A 22,824-nucleotide genomic window follows, 5' to 3' on the forward strand; every position below is an offset into this window, starting at 1 on the left:
ACTCCGCGCCAATGTCTTTGCATACAGGTTTCAAAGGGCAACAAATAGATCAAGTTGTCAATTTAGGAAGCAAAAAAGGGTAGATAGTAAAACAGTACAAAAAGGGGAAGGGAAAATCTCGAGTAATACGGCGATGCTGTCGACCCGCAGGCCCCTGAGAACAACTCACGAACAGCGTTGTAGAATCATTCCTTATCGTCTCGATCTCTTACTCTCGCTCGCGGCTCTCATGGATGCACCCTGGTCCTGTACATCATCGCCATTCCCAGGAACCCCACGCCCACGTTTCCGCGTCCATGTATTGACTGGAGCACCAGTAGTTCCAGAATCTCGGTTACCGCTGCCACCACCACGGCCATTGCCAGGCTCCCTGCGGCTTCGATCGCGATCTCTATCTCGATCCCTATCACCACGATCACGGTCTCGTTCGCGATCGCGTATCTCACGGTCCCTATTTCGGTCATCGCCTCTGCTCCATCTGCGATCGTCCGACGCGGGAGGCGGTGGTGGAGGTGGAGGCGGCGGTTGATGTGGTGTAGATTTATTCGCGGTAATGCGGCCAGAGGTATCAAACGGTCCGCCGCTTTGTGATCCAGGACCATCATAGCGCTCGCGTTTATCTCTTCTGCTCCTTCCTGGAGTCTGGGCTTGGGAATTATCCAAGTGTTGACTAACCCTTCTGGAGGATTCTTGCGAATTTCGCGTCTCATCTCTGTAATCTGCTGGTTCGTTACCACGACCACGTTCACGGTCCCGATCCCGGTCTCGATCCCGATCTTTATCCCTACTTTCTCTTTCTCTCTCGCGATCGCGATCACGGTCTCTCTCCCTTGGACGCTCTCTATATTCTTCTCTCTTGGATTCACTGCCTCTCGTAATCTCATCATCGCCTCTTCGGTTTCGTTCACGACCCCTGTCTCGATCAGCAATCCGGTCAGAGCCGAGATCTGTAGGGCGATCTGGAGTATGAGTCCCACTGGAACTCTGGCGAGGTGAGCCCCGCGCTTGGGATGCGGCTTCGCCCATAATTTCACTTCTACGACCGGTTCGTCCCACTCTGCGCGTTTCCTCCTCAAGTTCTTGGCGATGAGAAGTGTGTTGAGGCGCGCCGTTTGCCCGAGAAGGGAACAAGTCCGGCTTTCCTGGGCCTTGAGCCATTCCGCTTTGGTTCTCTGCAGGCGTTTGTGGCCTAGTTACTTGCGGCGACGGAGCATTCGCTGAGCCGCTCTGGCGACCAACTGCACCTCGTCCTCTGATCATAGTTCCCTGACCACCTCGGTCCAGAGGGCCAGAACCTTGCTGCAGCATGTTGTTCAAACCAGCAAACCTCTTGTCACCTCGGCCTCGTTCATTGGCAAATCCGGTGCCAGGAGCCGAAGGCCGCGTTGGCGATGGGCCTGAAGGTGGTGCGCCACGAGGGCCTGAAGGAGCGGAGATTGGTGCAGGAGATGGCGGTTGGCTGCTTGGACCATACGGTCGATCCGGGACTTGCAGGGCCCGTAGCCGGTCCGGGTGAATGCCCGAAGTGTCAAGCGGCGAAGGAACACTTGCACTCGAAGACGGAGCGGGATCTTGCTGTTGGCCATGTCTCTGGCCTGTCCATCCAGAGGGTCCACTTGGAAGGTGGCGATCGGTACGTGATGTCGGTGTGACCTGCGGTGGTGCCGGTGCCGGTGTCGGTGCTGGTGCCGGAGCAGCTCTTGCGCCGCGCCCAGGCAATGTTCGCCTTGGTCCGGATGGAATGTCAGTAGGCCGGTCAAAGTTTTCTTGCGTACGAGGATATCTTGAATCTTGATTTAGACGTCCATAGTTAGGGTCTGAAGGTGGGTGTGGTTGCCGCAAGTCTCGTGTGTCACGCGGAAAATCTGCCTGGGGGCGATTCTCAGGAATAGTAGGTTGAGGCCTATCCCCTCTTGGCCCGAGAGGCACTTCATCACGGCGAGATGATTGTAGGGGAAAATTCTTTCTATCATCTCGATCGTCTCCCTTATCTAACCTGCCACGATTATCGTCTGCTCTGGGTGGGCTTGGAGGTCGTGACGAAAGAGGTCGTCTGTCGTCCCTTTGCAGTCTTCCTGGCGGAACATGGTCACGGTTCATCTCCATTTTATGATCATGGAACTGCTGGAAGTCCCCTAATCGAGATTGGTTCATATCATCGCGGGATTGGCGGTAAGAGTCCCCTCTTGGATGTGACGCATCAGGTTGATTCAATCTACCTCTATTCAGTCGATCATGGTGCTCTTGGTCACGGGGCAGAGCTGCTGGATCTCGGGGACTAGGTCGGCTAAAGTGATCTTCTGTAGGCAAGCGGCGCCCAAAATCCCGTTCGATACGAGTGGAGTCTCTTCGATCTCTATCATGACCAGGGCGGCCGTGCACTCTGGCGTCACCGGGATGCGGGTGATCACCGATAACTTCCTGCCGACCGTGCGGTGGCTGTCGTGAATGGTCTTGATATCTTGTCTCACGTCCTTCTCTTCGAACGTCTCGTCTCTCAAGACCATCTGACGGCTTGCCGGGCATCCGTCCGTCTCGATACGAACCGTGGGACTCGGGCTTGTTTGGCAGGTTGGGTGGCGGTTGACGAAATTCTAGTTCGGGACGTTTGGGTATGTTAGCAGACGGAGCTAGTTCCGTTCGTGATTTCCATTCTGCTCTAGATTCCGGGACCGTATTCCTTGGGCCGCTTGAAGGCTGCATCTCTTTTGGAAACTCATTCGGAGAACGCTCTGGACGTGGTGGTAGCTGGGTTAGGTGTTCTGACGTTTGCTCTTTAATTTCAGTTGCTTGTCGGTCCGTCTCGTTTGGCTTTTGGTCGTTTACGGTTGATTCCGGGAGATTCGTAGGTTCACTTGGAGCTGGTGGAGAAAGAATCGTTGCAGGCTTTTGAGCTTGAGCAATTCTTTGTGCATCCTCCACTTCACCTTCCTCGACTTCGGATTTACCAGTGCCATTTGACCTACGTGCGTAAGAAAGAATATAAACAAAGAATGCATCGAGGTAGGGCTTACTTTGGCAGAACACTAGATGGTTTGAACTCTGGTGCTGTTGCACTGAGTGCTCTAGGAGTTGCCGACCGAGATTGCGGCGTAGTGGACTTCGCCCCGGCTGGTCTGTCGGCGGGCACGTTCTGTACTGTGTTAGGTCGCTCATTTCTTGGTTGAGCCGAAGTACTTACGAGCATAAATGCCTGAGGAAGTAGCCATTTCTTTTCCCTTCTGTTTAGATCCCCAATCAACGATGCTGCTGGGATTTTCACATCGTCACGAGGGTCAGACGTTTTCAGATGATTCACAATTGCGAGCATGTCAGTACCAATCCAGTTAAGAGCAGGGAAATACTGAACAACAGCTTTGAGGACACTGATCGCGTTGCGAATATGCATATATTCGCCCCCGGTCAAGCACGTCTTTAGGGCTGCACCGAAAAGGCGATGCCATTTGTAAAGAATACGTCGAAAATCCTCATAGCTTAGAAAGATAGTCGGCTTTCCTTCTGCGTCGACAGCGGTTGCGAACCCCGGGAGATCCTTCTTCGCACCATAAGCTTCCTTTTCGTAAACCGCAGAATCGGCATGCCATCTGCTGAGATCGCGGAAGATCTCATTTAAGAATCGACCAAGATTATCCGCCTCCTTTGAAGTGCATTGAAAAATAATGCTCGTCAGACGCTGGTCACGGAAAAGCTGGTCGAGGAGACCAAGAGTCCTGAAATTCGACGTCCCAGAGGAATGGAGGTACTTGAACAATTTGAAACAGTAAAGGGCATCCACAGGAGACAATAAAAGTCGGGGGAGTAGACACTGCTGAATAATGGCCAGGTTAAGAGCGTCATGTTTCCCTCTCATTCCTGCAAACCATTTTTCCCGTTCTTTTTGAAGCCGCGCACGGGTTTGAGTAAATGACTTGACATGTCGTTTATGTTCAAGGAGGATACGTTCATGCAAGTCGTTAACTTGCTTCTTTTCACGCTCCTTCTTTTGCGATCCTGCCATGCTCAAATCAGACCGGTCGCTTGAGATAGCAATCACCCTTTTCTTCAGACGCTCAAGTTCGTCTTCATATGATTTCTGAGGAACGTAGATGTCGTTGAGCGACAACTGCCAGAAAGTGGTATAGAATGGTAAACCCACGACATCCCACAAGTCACTCGGTAATTTGGATTTCATGGTTTCCATCATTTCATCAAGAACAGGGTGCCAAGTGGAGGTTATTCCATTTACTGCTGGAGTGGGAGGAATAGTTGGACTTTCTTGGTCGGCTTTCTGTGACTCCTGAGAAGTCGAATCAACTGCCATCGAGTCGACGGAGTCAATTTTTCCTGCTTGTTCAGTAGCATCCCCGGCTTCCCCCATTTCCACGTCCGTGTCTGGAGATTTGGAGGGCGTTGCTGCCTCCGATTCGGCTTTCTTCGATGTAGCTTCACGTTGTTGCTTGTCGTACTCGAGCATTCGATGTGCAATACTAGGACGAGAAATCCAGAATGCAACTTCCGTTTGAATTCCAAACTCTCCAATAAGTGATGAGACATCGGGCACAAACGAATCAAACTCCTCCTCCGTGAAATTGGCCCGAAGCAGATCTAGGTATTGTGTTAATACCCGATGTATTTCGTCAAAGATATTGCCAAGCAGCTTGAGCTCGACATCTGCTTCGGTCTCTTTGAAAACACAAGTGACTCGTTCTTGGGCGATGGCTATGAGGAGTTGACCGGCAAGTTGCGAATCAGTAAGTGCTTTCATGAGACGTTTGGAAGTAGTTTTGGACTCGTGACGTTTGTCGAGGAGCTGCAACATGGTTTGTGACTGCAACACCTCGCCACCAGCCATTGCTTGGACTTGAGCATCGTTGAAATTGGTGTCAGTCACAATCCCAGCCATCGAACTAACCAGTTGTTCCAAGACGATGAGATCAGTTGAATTGTTGTGGCGAAGTTGTTCCGCAACATATTGCAGAACTGGGACCGGATTCATGATGCTCGAGTATCTTTTGAAGACTCTTCCAGCGAAGGACGCCAGGGAATTCAACCACCTGCTCGTCAAGAGCCCACTCTCTTGCATGCGGCTACGCCCCTTATGACCCAGAGAATTAATTAGAGACCATGTTAGGATGTCGTATCCCAAGTATGTAAAATATCTTGCACATTCGACAACAACCTCGATGAGGTTCTCATAAGATTCGATTTGGCTCACTGCCACGTTTATGACAATTCCGGGATTGGCATATGCGATTTTCGCTAAAGTCCGCGCCATAGGTCGAATATTCGTTTTGCTTAGCCGCTTTAACGCATCTTTTGTTTCAAATCTCGCTTGATCGAACGCAGATTTGATATCAGGCAAACGAGAAGTTTGTCCAAAATACCATTCGGCATAGATAGAAAACCTGACATTCTGGGGAAAGCAACTGAGTAGCTCGAATACTTCGTTGACAGCTCCAGGGTTCATCTTTGTTAAGCTTAGCGCTGGAACCAAAAGACGCTTGCACATATCGATCCATCGATTTCGGTTCGATTCTGATGTATCCTCATCCAAGCTGTGTTTCCCGATTCTCGCCAATTTAATCAGCAGGCTGGGATCTTGACCGATCTTTACACCGGATAGATTTAACAATGACCCACAGAGCGCGAACACGTCGTCAACGGACTGGCAGACAGGTAAGCTATCAGTCCAATCGTCCCAGTAGAATCGGTAGTCGGTTCCATCGATATCTTCTTTATCTAATAGCGCCCAACGAAGGACACGCCGGGGGGCAGCATCTGACAAGCGTACACGTCCCTGTGATACGGCGCCTTGTTCTGAGCCAACAATTTTTCTGCGCTCCTTCAATTCAGTTCGCGACGATAACGGTTGAACCGACGAATAGATGTTATGCAAACAATAGTGGAGGATACGGTGGATATACTCCGGTAATTCAGGGTAGCCGTCAAGAAGCCATGGGAAGCGCCCAAGAATGTATAGAGATTCCGGCAGGGCACCAATGGCAAGTAGGCTTTTGAGCAATAGAACCTTTTGGTCGGCCGGCTCCGGCAATTGTTCTTCTTCCGCTTTTGGAGGAGCCGTTTTGTCTTTATCTGCCTCTTGTTCCTTGGCTGGCGTTGCAGACCTCGTCTCAAGCCCTCGAGTTCTAGGGGGAAGGGGCAAAGTATCATCTGCTAGAGCCCCAGCCATCATCAGTGCATTCATTGTGCCACCTCCACGACGACCGGCCTTTTCTCTTTCTGTCTTTTCTTTCATCTTCTCCTCCTTAAGGGCCTCCATTGCCTCATCCGGTCGCCAAAGATGAGGGTACAGATCACGAAGCGATATAAAGCCGACTTTAATCAAGAGAGCCGCAAGGTATATCAAATTATCCGGTAGAACATCGGTTGCATTTCGGGAGCTGGAGGAATAAAACCGTAATTTGAAACCAAGAAGTTGCGCCGCAACTCTGTTGCCCTTGGGAGGCAACGTGCCTGTCTGTTCAATCCACTTTTTAGTTTCGTCGTTAAGTTCAGGGTCAAGATAAGAGATAGACGTATGCTCGTCGCAATCCGAGGACAAACGACGCCCAATTTCGAAGAATGCTTTGATCCCCACTTGTCTCACTCTATCCCAAAAAGCGCGATCCCTTTGCTGGTTTAAGAGGAGAGTTTCTTTTCGTTCTTCGTCAGATGTCGACCAGCCAGCAGATCCAGGCAGGGCCCACTTTGGTAACCCCGTTTCAGCACCGCCTTGTGCAGCGGTATCCTCTTTCGGCCACCATGAGCTCGCGCGAAGAAACTTGACGCAGAATCTAAATTGTTTGATCAGGACGGCGGCAAACACGTCCAAGGTTACATCGAGTACTCTGCCGACATCCATATCAAAGGCACCGATCATTGCTTTCACTCTTTCAAAAGTCTCTTCAACAACCTCACTGGAAGGAGGTTCGTTGTTGCTAGTTGTAAAAAGCTCAGTCAGGAGTTTAGAATACCCCTCTGATTCTTCCCGAAGCAGGTTATAATTAGATTGTCGATAGAGAATGTTTGTCTGTTTCCGAATGCCCATGCGGCTGAAAGTGTCTCGGATCAAGCCCAAGGCCTGTAGCAGTGGTGTGTCGAGTTGGAGGCGCATAAGAGAGAGGGGAATTCCAGTGGAGAGTACTAGCGGACGTAGGTTGTTGCGTGACGGGTCGGCATCTGTTAGAATTGAAAGGGTATCGAGAAAAATGGAATGGCTGTCAAAGGTGGGATGTGAAACGATGCCGACTTCTTCATTGGAAGCAGGTCTTTCGCCTGTAATTAGCTTCACCACCGTCCCGCACTCCGACGGTGGTACTCGGCCATCAAACGCGGACTGGATAAGCTCTTGAAACAAGGATGCCAAAGCAATCCTATCTTCTTTTGAACAAAGCCCCACGCCAACGTCAACCACTTGTTGTCTTCCTGTGGAAGTCCAATTTTTTACGTGATCATCGGTAACGAAATCATAGGCATAGGAGGATGGTTCAGTTTTCTTCACAATCACAGGCGGCGGGGCTGGCGACTCTGTTGGTCCGCGCGCCGGCAGGCCGTTCCACTGAGCTTGTCGGGGCTCATCTGGGGTGAAGGGCGAGGCCACTTTTAAACTTTCCTTTTGCTGAAAGTTAGGCCCGTCGCTTGCTCTCCGGCTGTTGCGATTTCCCCTGCTGCCTCTTCTTCCTCCTCTGCCGCGATTGTCTCCTCCGTCCCGTGACTGGTTATAGTATTGGCTTTGTTGCTGCTGGGCGAGGTTGAGATTTCCAGGCCGGTGAGGGGAGGGTCGAGAGCCATCATTATTCCAATCGCCCCGCTTGCGTTTGTTGCCGGCGCCAGGCGCCATGGCCGGCTGCGTCGATCAGGATATCGGGTTCGACACGCAAAGTTGCTGGGAGGCAGAGGGTTGGTTCATAGGCAGTGCTGATAGACTGAGGTCAGATACCTTGCAGTGACAAGACAAGGAAGAAAGGAAAGCAATACCATGTGTGCGAGATAAGCGAGAGTCTCCCAGCAGGGCCAGATGAATCGTCGAGGATCCTATTGTCGTGTGTTGTGTTGTGTGACCCGGCTGGAGGGCGTTGAGCGATGGCGCTGATTCTTGCTCCCTTCCTGTTCTGGGATGGTCGCCGCCTTCATTCACACATGCCGCACTAGTCCCGAAACAGCAAGGAGCTTTACGTCACGTGAGCCAACGTTGATTAGTCACTCCTTGGCGCCCAGCTCTGATTAGTAATGTCAAATACGGAGGACTAGCTCGGAGTCCATCCCACCGCCAGCAGCAGACTGCAGTCCACCTCGGCGAACAATCATGAACACCACAATCTGCTTGGAAGCCGAGCCTCAATGCTGGGAACTGATTCAAAGCCCCAATTCCTGATGGCTGTCGGTCCGAGATCTGAAAACATGACGGCGCGACTCACCTCCCCGCAACCCAAGCGCGTCTTGGCCGAGTTAGCAGCCATTCGCATCACTCGGACAAGAGCGTCAGAATTCCAGGTTTCGTATTCCCCAGTGTGCGTTGACAAGAAACTTTAGGCAGCAATGTCCCAGATTCCTGCAGATCTGCCCCAATTGATAAATAAGGGTCTGATGTCCCCTCCCCAGCCTGCCAAACACGAACGCAGAGCCCTCTGAAGCCACATTGTCCATCCTGATAGCCCGAGCTCCTCACCGCAATGACCGCCCCTATCGTCCTTAAAGGCGGCTGCGCCTGCTCCAAGATCCGCTATACCAGCACCGTCCTCCCAGACTGGATCGACCACTGTCTCTGCACCACCTGCCGCAAATGCGCCGGCGCCCCCTTCCAAACCTTTGCCGGCTTCCCCGCCAGCGCCATCACCTGGACCACCGAGCCACCCAAGTATTTCCGGGCAAGCGAATGGGCCAAACGCGGGTTCTGCGACCAGTGCGGCTCCAGCTTGACCTTCGAGGTGGACGTAACTCCGGACAAAATCTCGCTTGCGGCGGGGAGCTTTGACGATTGGGACGTCAAGGGCGGGAAGGACGCATTTGTGAAACCGGAGTCTTATTGTTTTACGAAGGAAACGGCGGCGTGGTTTGAGGTGCCGAATGATGGGCTGGAGAGACATCACGAATTGCCGGCCAAGGTTATGGAGGAGTTCGAGAAGAAACTGAATGAAGCGAAAGGAACAAGCTGATCGGTCATGGATTTACTTTTGGATGCGTGTTGTTAGGGACTTTTGTATATCAAACTTCCTTGAGCGAAGCATGGGATACAGGTTCAGAATGAAAGAACCGACCATCTATTTAACCATACATTCGTAATAAATTCATTATCTGCAACTACCGAGAGCCCACGAATTAGGTCTCCATCACTAGTTATAGATCCATATGAGTGCTTTCATGATCTGCCTTTCAGTGCAAACTACGGCTAGCAATCGAGCCACTCAAAAGGAGAACACCCAGATACTCAACACTTTCTCCCTCAGAATGTGCTCGTGGCCAAACGACTCGCCGCATTCTTGGCATCAACGCGATCCTCATCGTCGTCCATCGTCCCACTGCGCGACCTGGTCATGCCCATCCGCGAACCGCCACCGTTGACATCTTCATCGTCCTCCGGCAAAGGCGCGATAAGGCTCCCGCTAATGCTCCTACTCAGACTATCACCCCGTCGAGGAACACCGCTCCATGCATCCCCTTTCGGCCCCTGGCTCGAAGCCAAGCTTGCCCGGCGAGCGGCAGGGTGCGACTCGCGTCCCAAGCGACTAAGTCCGCCCGAAGAATCAATGGCACGGATATCGGCACGCACGCTTTCGAGCGTACTCAAGGTGCGGCGTTCAAACTCGATCTGGCGAAGGGTATATTCTTTAATGCTGAGCAAAACATCGTTTGCGGTACGGTTGAACCAGCGGCGCTTTTCTTGCAGCAGATTGTTGGTGACTCGCTGAGTCTTTTTCGTCAAGTACTCCTCATGCTGAATTGCTTCGTCAAGAGCAGTGATGGCCTCGTCAACTTTATCTGGTCGAACAGACGAGCTCGACTTTAACCGGTCCGCGGATGCGCGTTTGCTTCTTGCTGTCTGCTGCGCTTGAATCAGCTCGCGCAAAAGGATATGGCGGTTTGTTAACGTCTCTTTGACTATAAATGCATCCGAAGAGTGATAGTTCAAAGGGTCGCCAAGAGTCGTAGCTTCAGCTGTTCCTTGTGCTGCGTGATAGTCGCCAACAGTCTGAATGACCTTGCCGAGCTTTCGATAAGCATTTGCCAATCCAGGATGTGTTTCCTGGACATGCATTTGTCCCAACTTGACGCCCAAATCCGACTCCGCAAGCGCAAGGCCTGTAAGCGCGATTAGTCACAAGCCCTAAGCAAACGTACTCTATGTTCCTACCTCTCCGAGCTTTCACTACACGATCGACCTTTTGGCCCGCTTCCATAGTCCCAAGGTAGAATCGTTTAACAATGGGTCGCGCATCCAAGAGCTCTGGCGTATCATCTGGCGGCGGCGCAAATTGCTTCAAATATTTCCTTCGGACACCGGTTGCCGGCTGCTTCATTCGCACCATCGGACTGTAGCCAAAATCGCTTTCCACGAAAAGGACCATCTCCTCATCATGCATAAGAACGTCATTGCTACAAACGTAGTTGAGCCATCTCTGCATTGAAGCTTTGACGCGTACCTCGTCCTCGTCGGTTCCAGCGCCGGCTGGGGTTAATGGCGGAGGCACAGCAGGAACAATCGCTTCGGGGTTCGAAGATATTAGGTGATCCGCGAGTTTCACGAACTCAGAATGCGTACGGCGTAAATCACGGAACTGTGTGGTCCTGAACTTGGGTATATTGGTCTATATTGATAAGCGCTCAATTAGTAAATCAGGTCTTTGCCATGTTCAGCATCAAAAACAGGTGGCATACGTGGACGTCGAAGCGCAGGATCGGGTCTTTCTTCCCAGCCCTTTCCAGCGCAGTAATCTTTGCTTGCAATTTATAATTAGGAGCATTCTGCCGCGCTTGCTGCCTCGCTCCAGTTTGATATCTCGCAGGAGCTTGAGCCCGAGGAGCATTCGGGTTTTGGGTTTGAGATGTGTGCCGCCAGCCCGCGCGGCTGTCGCCGGGATTGGATTCGTCGATGTGTGCGCTCTGAAGACGTTCGGGCAGTGAATTCTGATCGTTGGCCGTGGAAGGTCGCATGTGCTCAGTTGCATCTGTGTACGGCGAGTCGTGTTGCGGGACCAGAGGAGGCGAGGGCGCGTCCGCCACGGAAGAGGTGGTTCTATCAGCTCGTGGAGAAGACGATCCCCATGGCGATGAGCCGGCAGGATGGTCTGGATCGGTGGATATAGATGAATAGTCCATGTTCAACGGGTTCCGAGAAGATGAGCTGTTGCGATGGCCGAGGGCGAACGAGAGGGCGCAGGTATGGAATTCGCTGTCTAGGCAATCAAGGCAGATCTCGGGTTTGTGCTGGCAACGTAGTTAGTTACCTAGCTAACTAGTGCAGGACGGGAAGAAGAAGCCAAATGCAACCCCAGTCATGGAATTGCAGAAGACAGAACAGCAGCTGGATTGTTGGATTGTTGGATTGTGTGCTGCTCGTTCGTGCTAGAGATCAACGAGTTGCGCATCGAAGAATCAACCGAACATCTTCCTTGTCCAGCAACAAAATTTCTACAGTTCGACCGCGCAAACTCAACCTTTTCGCTGCGCAGAAATTCACACCTTAGTGTTATTCCAGAATTGGCCAGTCGGAATATTGGGGTTTTGAACATGCTATGATCTTCTAAGCCACCGGGATGCTCATCACCTCGCCGTACGCCCTCCGATGGGTGTGCTCGAGATGCCAGCGAGGACTGCGCGGCCAATTCAGGGTTTCATTCGGCCCCGTAAGGCGTCTGCCGCGTGCATATTCGACGTCTCTTGATGCGAATGCAGCTGGGGATTTAAGCCGCACTCGAAACATTGGGATCATTGCCCATATCGATGCGGGCAAAACCACAACCACCGAGCGCATGCTCTATTACAGCGGGTTTACTAGAAGGATTGGAGACGTTGATGACGGATCAACAGTGACCGATTTTCTCCCGGCTGAAAGGGCCAGGGGTATCACTATCCAGTCTGCTGCAATTACTTTCAATTGGCCCCCGGAGAATCAGAGCGCGCTGAGCCTGCAAGATCTAGAGAAAAAAGGGCTTCCAAGGTCTGCCTTGCCGCACACGATCAATCTTATAGATACTCCCGGGCATGCCGATTTTACATTTGAAGTCCTACGGTCTCTACGTATCCTTGACGGGGCCGTCTGCATTCTTGATGGCGTTGCTGGAGTTGAAGCCCAAACGGAACAGGTATGGCATCAAGCATCTACATACAACATACCTCGTATTGCCTATGTGAACAAACTTGATCGCGAAGGAGCCGCATTTGGACGAACCGTGAAAGAGATTGGATCAAGGCTCGGGGGATGGCCGGCTGTCTGTCAAATCCCGTGGTTTCAAGGCGCAGATAGGAAATTCGGAGGCGTTGGTGATATAATCTCACTGCAATGCCTTCATTGGGAGGAACGCGGAGATGGAAAGCAAATTGCAGTGTCAAAACTATATGACCTGGAACAATCAGATCCCCAGTTCGCCCAGGAGATGAAGAATGCTCGAGTTGCTCTCGTTGAGCTTCTAAGCGAGCACGACGACGCAATGGTAGAAAGCTTTCTGGAGCACGACGAAGACCATCTCGCCGTTGAACCGATTGAAATCTGGGAGAGTCTACGGCGCTGCTTGCTCGGTGAGACTAGCAGGATTATTCCCACTTTTGCTGGCGCCAGTTTTAGGAACATCGGCGTGCAGCCACTCCTTGATGCGGTGGTCAACCTGCTTCCAAGTCCAACTGAGCGCCCTGACCCGGAGGTCAGTGTCGGATCAACGAAAATCGGCCTACAGAGCCTACTTGACGGGAAGTTAGTTCTGGAGGGTGCGGCCAAACCCAAGCACAAGCAAAAGAAGAAGCTGGCATCGTCGAGCTCCGACGCCAACGCCGCTATCAAGAAGTTAGAAAGTTGCGCTCTCGCTTTCAAGGTAGTGAACGATGCTAGAAGGGGAGTGTTGGTGTATGTCCGCGTCTACTCCGGCGCCCTCGACCGGAATGCACTGCTATTCAATACCAACCTTGACGTCTCAGAGCGAGCTCCTCGAATTTTTAAAATGTATGGCAATGATGCTATTGAAGTACAATCGATCCCAGCTGGGCATATCGGCGTGATTGCTGGCCTGAAGTTTGCTAGAACCGGGGACACATTGCTCTCATTCTCGGGAAACAAACAAACTGCGCCCGGATCGTTGAGCAACTTGCAGCTTCGCCCTATCGACATACCCCCGCCGGTATTCTTTACTAGTGTTGAGATGCACAGCCTTAGCGAGGAGAAGAACCTTCAAGAGTCCCTTGCATTGTTGCTTCGTGAAGATCCTAGCCTTCACGTTACAGTTGACGAAGACTCGGGCCAGACGTTGCTGAGTGGTATGGGAGAGCTTCACCTTGAGATAGCTAGTGATCGTCTGATCAAAGACTTCAAGGCAAAAGCATCCATGGGAAGGATTGAGATAGGATATCGAGAGTGTATATCAGAGACTTCACCGCCGGTCACACGAATATACGATAAAGAGGTTGCGGGCCGGAAAGGCAAGGCCGGCTGCAGCAGCATCGTACAGCCCTTGTATGAAATTGAGCAACCTGAGGGCCCAGAAGATTCAGATGTCCTTTTCACGGGAGAAAAAGATGGTAATCGCATCTCGATCATAACCCCGGGGCTTATGTCAAGAGGGATGGCCCAATTTGCCAAAGATCTTCTCCCGCCACATCTCTCCTTATCAATAATCCAAAATTCCCTATATAACGGCTGCCTTGCTGCTCTCACGCGAGGGCCGAAACACGCGTTCCCTGTCCACAGTGTGGACGTTACCCTAACCTTCGATGTAACTCAGCATCTCTTCGGCAAAGATACAACGCCGTCTGCCATATCCGCTGCCGCGCGTCTAGCCACACAATCCGCTCTCAAAGAAGTCTCATCGTCATCATCCCTGATGGAGCCTGTCATGAACGTCGCGATCAGCGTCCAAGAATCCAGTCTCGGCGCTGTAGCTCACGATATCTCATCCTCACGCGGCGGCCATATCGTATCACTGAATGATGATGATGAGGCGTCTTCATCCCGAGAAACTCTGTCTGAACTACCGCAAATCGACGTCTCCAAAATCTACGCGCCTCCTGACCCGTTCACTTCCTCCACATCTCTAGACACCGCATTGTCTGGCATGTCAGGAAACCAGTCGCGCACAATTATAGCCAAAGTCCCTTTGAAAGAGATGGTTGGGTATCTGAAACACCTCCGTAGCTTGACGGGCGGAAGAGGCACATTCGTGATGAGTGTTGACCGGTTTGAGAAGATGAGCAGTCAGAGAGAAAAGGCTGCGTTGTCCGAGATGATGGGGTTATGATGTGGATTGGTTGGCGTCTGGTCTGCCATCTTTGAATTCATATATATCGCCTCTAAGGGCAGGACAGATAAGAATTCTCCTTTGCCTATCTCAGGTTTTGATAGCGAGATTCCCTGTCTAAACTCCCGTTATTGCCTTCTCAGCTGTATTATAATAAGTATTGGATCCTACTTCTGGAAAATAGATCTTAATCACATTGCTTTCCGCTCTCTGAAGCTCTCACCATCGGTATATGTAAATTGGCGCACAGCATCTATGAAACAACTGATCCAATGCAACCACATTGAACTAACCCAAAGGCCAATAAATTGTAGTTAGTGATCCAAAATGGAAGCACAAAAAGAAACTATGTACGGGGAGCCTTTCCATGCCACAAAATTCACGCCGTAATACAATTTCTCAAGCCGCATGACGAACCTCAATAAAAACCAGCAAAAGCCGGGATAAGTGGGTATACCCTGCCGGATATCTACTTCTACCAGCTATTATCCCAATCATCTTTACCCTTGCCTGCGGAGCCAGCCCCAGCACTCGCGCCTGAACCGCCGGTCTGAGGGTTCTTTTTCATAGCTGCTGTTCCGATTGCCCCAGATTTTGCGGGAGTCGTAGCGCTTGATCCCCTGCTCCTCTCTTCCCCGAGAGTAGCAAAATCATCCCAAAAATCTTTTCTCTCGGGCTCGAAGTGCCTAGGTGCGGATGCGGACCTGTCGTGGCCATCCGCGCCCTCAACGAAGCGATTGAATGAGGTCGTGGCGTTTCGAGATACCTCCGCTGCAGCTAGACGTGCTTGAGCGGCGAAGTCGGATTCAGAAAGCTATCCGATCAAAACAAAGGGGGATTAGTTTCAGTTTCTGCAGAGAGAACCATGTATTATATATCACATACCGATTTAGCGGCCGGTTGCAAGTAGGTATCGTTCACAGTCTTCGCGCCCTTGCCGATCGTAGTTGTAAACCACCCGAATCCTTTCGTCAATGCCGCAACGGGGTCGGCTTGGAAGTCGTTGATTCCCGGCATCGTGTCATTTAGCTGAGAAGTCTGTCTCGACGCAGGCATCCCGCCTCCAAACCCGGTGAATCTCCCCCCTTGCGATGGAGGCAAGCTTTCGGACCGAGTAGCATTCTCTCCACCTAGCCTAGCAAAATATTCCTCGTTTTGTTGTTTGCTAGGCCTAATATTCCTCACCCCCGCAGGTGATATCCCCCTTGTCTGATCCGCTCTGCTATCCCCCAAGGTAGTAGGGGTGCTGGTCCTCGAAATATTACTATTCTTCTTCTCCTCACCGGGCACATACTCTCTACCTTCCACTTTGGCGGTCAATCTCGCTTTCCACTCCTCGCCAACCTCGCCACTGTATCTCTCATTTATCGTAGCATCATCGAAGGTCGTGCCCTCCGCCATCGTTGTAGAGTGATTGCTGAAAAATGATTTCCAAGGTTCATTCCCTCCATGCTCCATTCGCTGTATTTCGGCCATCTTAAACGCGTCCATAGTTATGCTCCGCACGAAGGATATATGAACACCCAGTCCCCTGTGTATTCCCGCGCAGTTGAGGCAGATGAAAGTGCCGAATTTGGGAGAAGCCTACACCGATTGGCACCTCGTCAGCGACAATATCCTTGTATTCCCCAATGTCATCAAATCGTAGGGCAGAAAGGAATGACACGCGGTCCGAAACGTACCCATTGCGGCGAGGGAGCACCACAGTCGCAACACCGGTCGTTCCCGTTCGTTTTCTGGATGAGAAGTAGCTACACTCCCGAATGATTCCAGAAAGTCAGCATCTTTCTCTTTTTCCGCTCTATAACTTTCAGTTCACTTATCTTTCGACATACTTTACTCCTCGTCTCAGGATCCACCTCCCAGAGCTTCGACATCCTGCTTCAATCTGCTCACGCCAATGGTATTGCAGGATAATTGGAGCGCATCTACTCCGTACTCCGAGAAGAAAGGCAAATGAAAAACGATACCCCAAAGCCAACGTCTAGAGTGGACGAGGATTCTGAAGGCTCCCTTAATCACGGTTGATTGCTGGTAAGTTCGCCCCGCTTAGAACCAAGACGCCAGGTCAAGCGCTTGATAGGATGGGAAGACCCGAAGAGAGTTATGAGATCTCAAGAGAGAATTGATTTGTTCGATAGTCTCTGGGGTTATGTATCCGTTTGGGAAAATCGAATAAAGCAAGTGATCAAGCCTGACCGATGGCGGGAGAAGATGTCTTCTTGAGCCCCAACTCAGCAACGCGATACGTAGTCTTAACTCCAGGCCAATGTGACACTCGACGTTATCAGTCGCTCAAAACTTCAATGGCACTCCCTTTTTATCTACATTCTGGTGGCTATCACAATTGAAGCGTTACTGTGTAGCGTCACTCTAAACCATGGACTACTTGATTCATCAGGATTTTTTGTCCGAAGACATAGCCATTTAGAATTAACAAAGGAGCTAGCTGAGCACCATTTGGTCAACATCTAGCTAATGCGTGGTTCATAAAGGGTTGGTAGACACCATAAAATACCCAGAGTAATAAGCATGCCAGCCATTTCAGGTAATACATATTCACTCTTAACCGTCTTGACCGACTCTGGACACAACCCACATGGTCGAGTAACCGCTTGTCGAAATTCTTGTTATTCAACTGGCTTGCCGATTAATGTTTCCACTAAGCGGCGATTGGAGCGGGCTCTTCAGCAGCTGGTTCGTTGTTTTCGGCGGCTTCAAGAGGCTCATCTTCCTTGCCAGGACTATCAATTGCAACTTTGACGGCAATTTCACGCCCGTTGATATCCTTGCCATGCATTTCTTGGACGGCCTTCTGCTGAAGCTCCTCAGAGCCCAAAGTGACGAAACCGAAGCCACGGCCCTTGCGAGCTTCACCACGCGCCTGAAGCTTTTTGACCATGAATCGTGGAATGGGGCGAAGTGCGATTTTGGCAGAAACCGGCTCGTAGGCCGCGAAAAGCTCTTTCAACTAGTGTTGCGATGTGTTAGAATGATCCGAAATCAATGCGAACCCTGTTTTTCTTACCTTGTCCTCGCTAAGATCGTAGGGCAAGTTTGCCACCATGACCTTAGTTTTAGAGGGAATACCATCTTCAGGTGGGCCGCGTTGCTTGCGGGGACGACCTTGGGGCTTGGTGGTGGTAGCCTCTTCTTTGCCGGCTTCAACGGTTTCAACTTCAGCTTCGGCGGTGTTGGTAACTTCAGCTAGAGGAGCTTCATCGGTGGTTTCAGCTCCAGCTCCGTTTTGCTTTTTTGCCAATGCTTGTTAGCAGGTCGGATATTTTTTCAAATTGGATAGAACTCGAGGGAGCTTACAGCGCGACCGCCTCGACCGAACCGGCCACCACGACCACGGCCACGGCCACGGCCTCGTCCCCCACCTCTCTTTCGCTGGCCTCCGGTAGTGCCTTCGGCATCACCTTCGACCTTCACCTCGGCGGGCTCCGGCTTGCGAGCAATCTGCACAGAGACTCTGCGCTCAAGGATGTCCTTGCCTGTCAGTGCGGCGATAGCAGCTTGAGCCTCCTGCGCGGTGGCAAGGTCGACAAAGGCATAACCGACAGGACGGTCAGTTCGCGGGTTCACGGGGATGGAAACACTCTCACTAATAACACGGGAGAATAACGGGGTTAGCATGTTCCACAGACAAAGAGACAAGATGCAGATAAAGCGGAGACATGTTCCGGAATCATGTTCCGGAAAACCAAATCAAAAGCTTCTATGTAGTATAGATCACAAAGACCAGGAGTATTAGATCAGGAAGCTTACACATTAAACCCTTTGAAGAACTCCTTGAGCTCCCCCTCGGTGGTCGCGTACGCGAGGTTCCCAATGTACAAGCGGCGACCCTCATCGGCACTTGCTGGGGCACCGTTTTGGGCATCGGAAGTACCGTTGGTTGGTTCATTCAGGCTAGCATTGGCCAGCGCATCGGCAACTTCATTGACAGCGGTAGACATTTTGAAAAGGCTGAGTTTTTCTTTATCGGACACGGGAAAGAAGAAGTTTGAAAGATGACTTGACCGGTGTGTTGATAACTTAACAAGACTCAGCAAAGCTGAGCTGCCTCTGGGACTTGAGGAGGGGGGATAAAAGGGTCGCTTCGTGCCCTAGATACTAAAGAGGGGGGGGGGAACTTGGATTGAGACGGAGGTTGTCTTGATCAATATCGAAACTTGCTGGTGATGAAGAGAGGAAGAGAAGGGAAGAGGAAGGGAAAAAGACAGAAAGGGGGCAATTCTCTTACCTAAGGAAGGCGGCGATGCCCGATCAGGCCTAGCGGTGTTTGGGTGTGTGGGTGAAGCTTGCTGGCCGTGCCGCTAGGCACCGAAAGGGTTTAGCGGCGGCGCTAGGCTTGTTGTGACCTCCAGTTCCACAGCAACGTCTTGTCATCCAACTTCACTCCTGTTGATATTGAAGAACAGAACACTCACTGTCGTGCGTCACTTCATCTTGTGATTGAACGGTGTGCTAACTGGTACTTGGCTGGACTGTTCCATGGCAGCATTCAATGGACGCTGCAGGCTGCCACTTGAGCAGCGCCTGGGGTATACAAGCCGTGGCTCCCCACTCCCAATCCATGGGTATACAGTTGACGGTAAACCTACCCGGCGACGGCGGAGGCAGAAACGAAAGGCTACAGGATATATATGGCCTTCCAAGCTTCAGCCCTACGACACAGACACTGATCCAGCCCCGCCAAAGCATTAGTGCTACTCCAGGAATTTTCCACGCAGTTAATATATGGTGCCTAAATGCTGATATGAATGGATATGTTAGCTGACTTGGTCCCAGTTTGTTGAGGCGTCTGCTATCATATATGCAAGCTCAAGACTGCAAACACAGGTTATCGAGGACAGAATACATTTGCCATCAGAAGTACTCTAATACCTACTGCATCTATATGTCTCTTGTTGGAGCTTAGTTTTTGTTTCAACAATTATAGCGTCTTCGATTTTCTCATTACTTTATCGAAGTAATAATTTTCTGCCTATATTGGGGGTCATTTTTTATGTCCCTCGTATCATATTCAACATACAGTTTAGGACACTCCTCTGAGCGAGCTAGGCCTTTTTGTTATGATATTCATAAAAGGTTTAGCCTCCTTAAGATTTATATGATTTACAACCATGGAATATAACTCCTTGATCAGGCCAGTGTCCATGGGAAGACACCCAACCTTCCATACTTGGGTTATTCATTCTGGCCTCCTCAGCATTGATTATGACTCAATATTGTAGGCAACATTGTGTTAATGTGTGTTCAACCTTTTCTACCATGTCATTGTGTGGCCCTGTTGCTAATTGCAAGAGACACATCTTCTACAATATGAATCATTTCTTTGTTAAATACCCAGAACTCTCCCCTCACCTATTGAAATCCCATTCAAAGTCCCTGAATACGCATGCACCCGTCTTAGAGCACCATTGCAGATAGCAGAGCCTTTTATCATCATTTATTTTCTCCTTCACAGAATCTACGTTATTTGATCCTACTTTCTATTCCTCCTTCTACTAGAACGCTTATACGCCGTCTGATACATACACACCTTCCAGCCGATCATCATGGCAAAACTCTGTCCTGTTATAAATCTAGAAGATTCCGATGATGAGATTCTATTCCTTTCCTCCGCTCCTTGCAGTGGTGTGATTCCTCCAGAAATCGAAGCAGCTGTGCTCGAATTCGATCCTTCCGCAGCTCTTGCATTCGAAGCGCAACGTAAGTATACATTTCAATACTCTCCACTCATCCTTTCCTATTGAACTCCAAACAAACCGTTTAAAAGCACAGAGGCTGAGATTTTTTTTCTAAAATAGTCCAGGCAGCAAATGGATTTGCTATCGTCGATGGACCTGGTTCGAAGGATGAACAGGGGCCCAATCACCAAGATGGGATCAAAATGCAGGGAGCAGAGACTCCTGCTTGTACGGGCAATCAACCGAATATTCCTAATCAGGCACGGCCAAACGCAGAGATCTATCCTTTCGGCGATAAATTTTTCGCAGACCTCGCCGAAAGCATAACACAGAATTTTCCATATGAGCAATTTGCTGAAGAGCACGGTTGCACCGCCGGCGATGTGTACGATGCGTTGCTTGCTACCGTTCCTTCGAGGGGCTGGGGCTTACACTATCGCGCGATGACCGAAGTAAATGGAACATTATTGATTGAAGATCCGAAGAAACGTTCATGCGAAGTTAAGAACGACGTTGGAACCCAAAAAGAGGCCGAATATGCAGCTGCACAAGACGAGGATCAGAACGAACATTTAAACGAGCATGTTGGCCCATTGACCAGCCTGCTTGATACGATTCCGTTGCAGCTCGAGGAAGTTGACACACCTAGCAGCGACTCTACCAACTTGGATGAGCAGATGGTGGAAGGAGTTGTTGAGAAGGTTGCACCGATTCAAGAGTTCACCAAAGATGAAGCACCCAAAACCGCTCCAGCAAAACCTTGCGCCCCAATTACGCCACCACACTCCAAAGATCGCAAACGGGTGCGCGAAGAAGACTCTGTCGATTTGTCATTTCTTAAAGGCAATAAGTATATAACCTCATCAGCGCCGCATCCTTTCGAATCTCCATCTCCTCCGAAGAAACCTAGAACATTCTACCCAGAACCCAAGCCCTTCGTTAATAATGCAAGGAAACTCGGGCCTTTTGATCCTTTCGAATTTGATGACCTGGAGATGCTCGACCCCATTGAACAATGGAAAAGAATTTTCCCACGGAAAGAAGGCCGTCGCCGAGTGTATCGCGATTTTGCCGGAAGTTATATTGACGTGGTCCCGTCGAGCGAGCCTGCTATCACTGGTTACTGCGGACATTTTGGGGACATGCTCGAATCAGGCGAAATCAAAATCGTTCCGGGCCCCAATGGTCGAAGAAAGTTTGTACTGGCCAAAGACATGCCACAGTACCAGAGCACCACTGATATGGATGTCGAATATGAAGAAGAAACCGACATGGATAGCGAGGAGAGCGGAGACGATGAAGTCATGGTTGATCACTTTGTTGATGCTGGGCAGGATAGCGATGAAGATGCCTCGGTGCCAGATGAATTTTCCTACTTTTCTCCATCTCCTTAGCCCTCCCCTGGTTCCGGCATGGAAGGCCTAAATATCTCTCCTATTTGGTGCGTGTTTGGACAAGGTTTTGTGATATCTTATGGGCAGTAGCTTATCTATATTTTATTATGAATAACCCAGCCGGCTGGGCAGATATTGCTTGTGAAATGTGTATCTAGGTTTGACTCATCTAACAGAGACAATACGGCTACTAGTTACCCCAGGTTCCCGATCACTGATGGGACTTTTTTAACGGCTGGCATAGCTGGGTTGGCCCGACCCTATATGTCACTCACTTCCCACGGACTCACGGAGTACCGAGTAGTTAGCAATGACTTCAGATTAGAGCCCATATTCCACCACTCTATCTCCATCTTGCTGTCCTCATGTCTTTCTCCACCGGATCAGTCGATCACCCCCACTGCGTCAACCTAACGCCGTGTCTACTTAATTCTTGAAGCATAGCCAAGTCCACTCCAGATGGAGGGCGCTTGCCTCTAGTCCGATTGTTTTCTCCCTTGTTTTGTTTTCTCGCTTTCCTCCTCCTCTCATACTCTTTCCTCTGCTCCATGAACATCAGGGGCGAGTAAATGGCCATTTCTTTGGCGATCTTATCCGTGTGAAAGATTATGAGGATCCTACTCTCATTGCCCGATGGATACAGCAACTCACATCTGCACTTGAATATGTGGAGAAAATGGGGTTTTGTCACAATGATCTCAATACAACAAATTGTCTTCTTGATGGAAACTTCAATTTGAAGCTGACTGATTTCGGCCGGGCCACCACTGTTGGGCAGTTTTTGGAGTATACCAGTGCTCCATGGGCTATGCGGTTAAAAGCTGGGCCATTGAAGGGCACTTATGGTCTCTGCTCTGCTAGAACTGAGCAATTTGCTGTTGGGTCAATTCTCTACTTTATGGTGTATGGTCACAAGCCCTATGAAGACACTAATCAGAGTGGACTGGAATTGGAACGCCGATTTGAGGAAATGAAATTCCCAGACTTAGGCCGTCATGAAATCTTTGATGGTCTCATTTTGGCTTGTTGGCATAATGTCTACCCTACGATGGCTCTGGTGGCATATGATTTCAAGCGCAAAACAAGAGACGTTGCATCAATTCCAGAAGAATACGAGATCATTGACCGCTCAAAAGAGAGAAAGACTTGTGAAGCATTGATCCAAAAAGGAATATTGGGTCCTGAATGGGCACTCTGCTTTCAACCACTCTGGCGAAAGTATCTACATGCTGCGAAAAGCATGTTCATTTGGCACTTCCTAATTAGCCTACCGAGAAGAATCCGTTTCTGGCTCTGGCTTTGATCGATAAT

General features: G+C 50.4%; 8 protein-coding genes across 8 annotated transcripts; 4 read left to right on the plus strand and 4 right to left on the minus strand.

Moving 5' to 3' along the window:
• Nucleotides 1-192: 192 nt before the first annotated feature.
• On the minus strand, nt 193-7,819 carry UREG_04310 (uncharacterized protein; the record flags this gene model as incomplete). The annotated part of the gene is made up of 3 exons (XM_002544747.1): nt 193-2,962; nt 3,015-3,133; nt 3,182-7,819. 3 exons carry the CDS (start codon nt 7,817-7,819, stop codon nt 193-195), a joined length of 7,527 nt encoding a protein of 2,508 aa, XP_002544793.1.
• Nucleotides 7,820-8,651: 832 nt separating this feature from the next.
• On the plus strand, nt 8,652-9,134 carry UREG_04311 (uncharacterized protein; the record flags this gene model as incomplete). The annotated part of the gene is made up of 1 exon (XM_002544748.1): nt 8,652-9,134. The coding sequence occupies one exon, from the start codon at nt 8,652-8,654 to the stop codon at nt 9,132-9,134; it is 483 nt and encodes a 160-aa protein (XP_002544794.1).
• Nucleotides 9,135-9,421: 287 nt separating this feature from the next.
• On the minus strand, nt 9,422-11,295 carry UREG_04312 (uncharacterized protein; the record flags this gene model as incomplete). Its single annotated transcript, XM_002544749.1, has 3 exons — nt 9,422-10,278; nt 10,331-10,784; nt 10,855-11,295. The coding sequence occupies 3 exons, from the start codon at nt 11,293-11,295 to the stop codon at nt 9,422-9,424; spliced, it is 1,752 nt and encodes a 583-aa protein (XP_002544795.1).
• A 653-nt stretch (nt 11,296-11,948) lies between these two features.
• Nucleotides 11,949-14,420, plus strand: UREG_04313 (elongation factor G; the record flags this gene model as incomplete). Its single annotated transcript, XM_002544750.1, has 1 exon — nt 11,949-14,420. One exon carries the CDS (start codon nt 11,949-11,951, stop codon nt 14,418-14,420), a length of 2,472 nt encoding a protein of 823 aa, XP_002544796.1.
• Nucleotides 14,421-14,895: 475 nt separating this feature from the next.
• On the minus strand, nt 14,896-16,297 carry UREG_04314 (uncharacterized protein; the record flags this gene model as incomplete). Its single annotated transcript, XM_002544751.1, has 4 exons — nt 14,896-15,234; nt 15,306-16,004; nt 16,103-16,156; nt 16,256-16,297. The coding sequence occupies 4 exons, from the start codon at nt 16,295-16,297 to the stop codon at nt 14,896-14,898; spliced, it is 1,134 nt and encodes a 377-aa protein (XP_002544797.1).
• A 785-nt stretch (nt 16,298-17,082) lies between these two features.
• On the minus strand, nt 17,083-18,382 carry UREG_04315 (uncharacterized protein; the record flags this gene model as incomplete). Its single annotated transcript, XM_002544752.1, has 4 exons — nt 17,083-17,391; nt 17,449-17,670; nt 17,739-18,027; nt 18,192-18,382. The coding sequence occupies 4 exons, from the start codon at nt 18,380-18,382 to the stop codon at nt 17,083-17,085; spliced, it is 1,011 nt and encodes a 336-aa protein (XP_002544798.1).
• Nucleotides 18,383-19,987: 1,605 nt separating this feature from the next.
• Nucleotides 19,988-21,513, plus strand: UREG_04316 (uncharacterized protein; the record flags this gene model as incomplete). The annotated part of the gene is made up of 2 exons (XM_002544753.1): nt 19,988-20,141; nt 20,240-21,513. 2 exons carry the CDS (start codon nt 19,988-19,990, stop codon nt 21,511-21,513), a joined length of 1,428 nt encoding a protein of 475 aa, XP_002544799.1.
• A 676-nt stretch (nt 21,514-22,189) lies between these two features.
• UREG_04317 (uncharacterized protein) lies at nt 22,190-22,816 on the plus strand (the record flags this gene model as incomplete). The annotated part of the gene is made up of 1 exon (XM_002544754.1): nt 22,190-22,816. One exon carries the CDS (start codon nt 22,190-22,192, stop codon nt 22,814-22,816), a length of 627 nt encoding a protein of 208 aa, XP_002544800.1.
• Nucleotides 22,817-22,824: the final 8 nt, after the last annotated feature.

The sequence above is a fragment of the Uncinocarpus reesii genome, genomic scaffold (genome assembly GCF_000003515.1).
Source record: "Uncinocarpus reesii 1704 scaffold_2 genomic scaffold, whole genome shotgun sequence".
Lineage (NCBI taxonomy): Eukaryota > Fungi > Ascomycota > Eurotiomycetes > Onygenales > Onygenaceae > Uncinocarpus > Uncinocarpus reesii.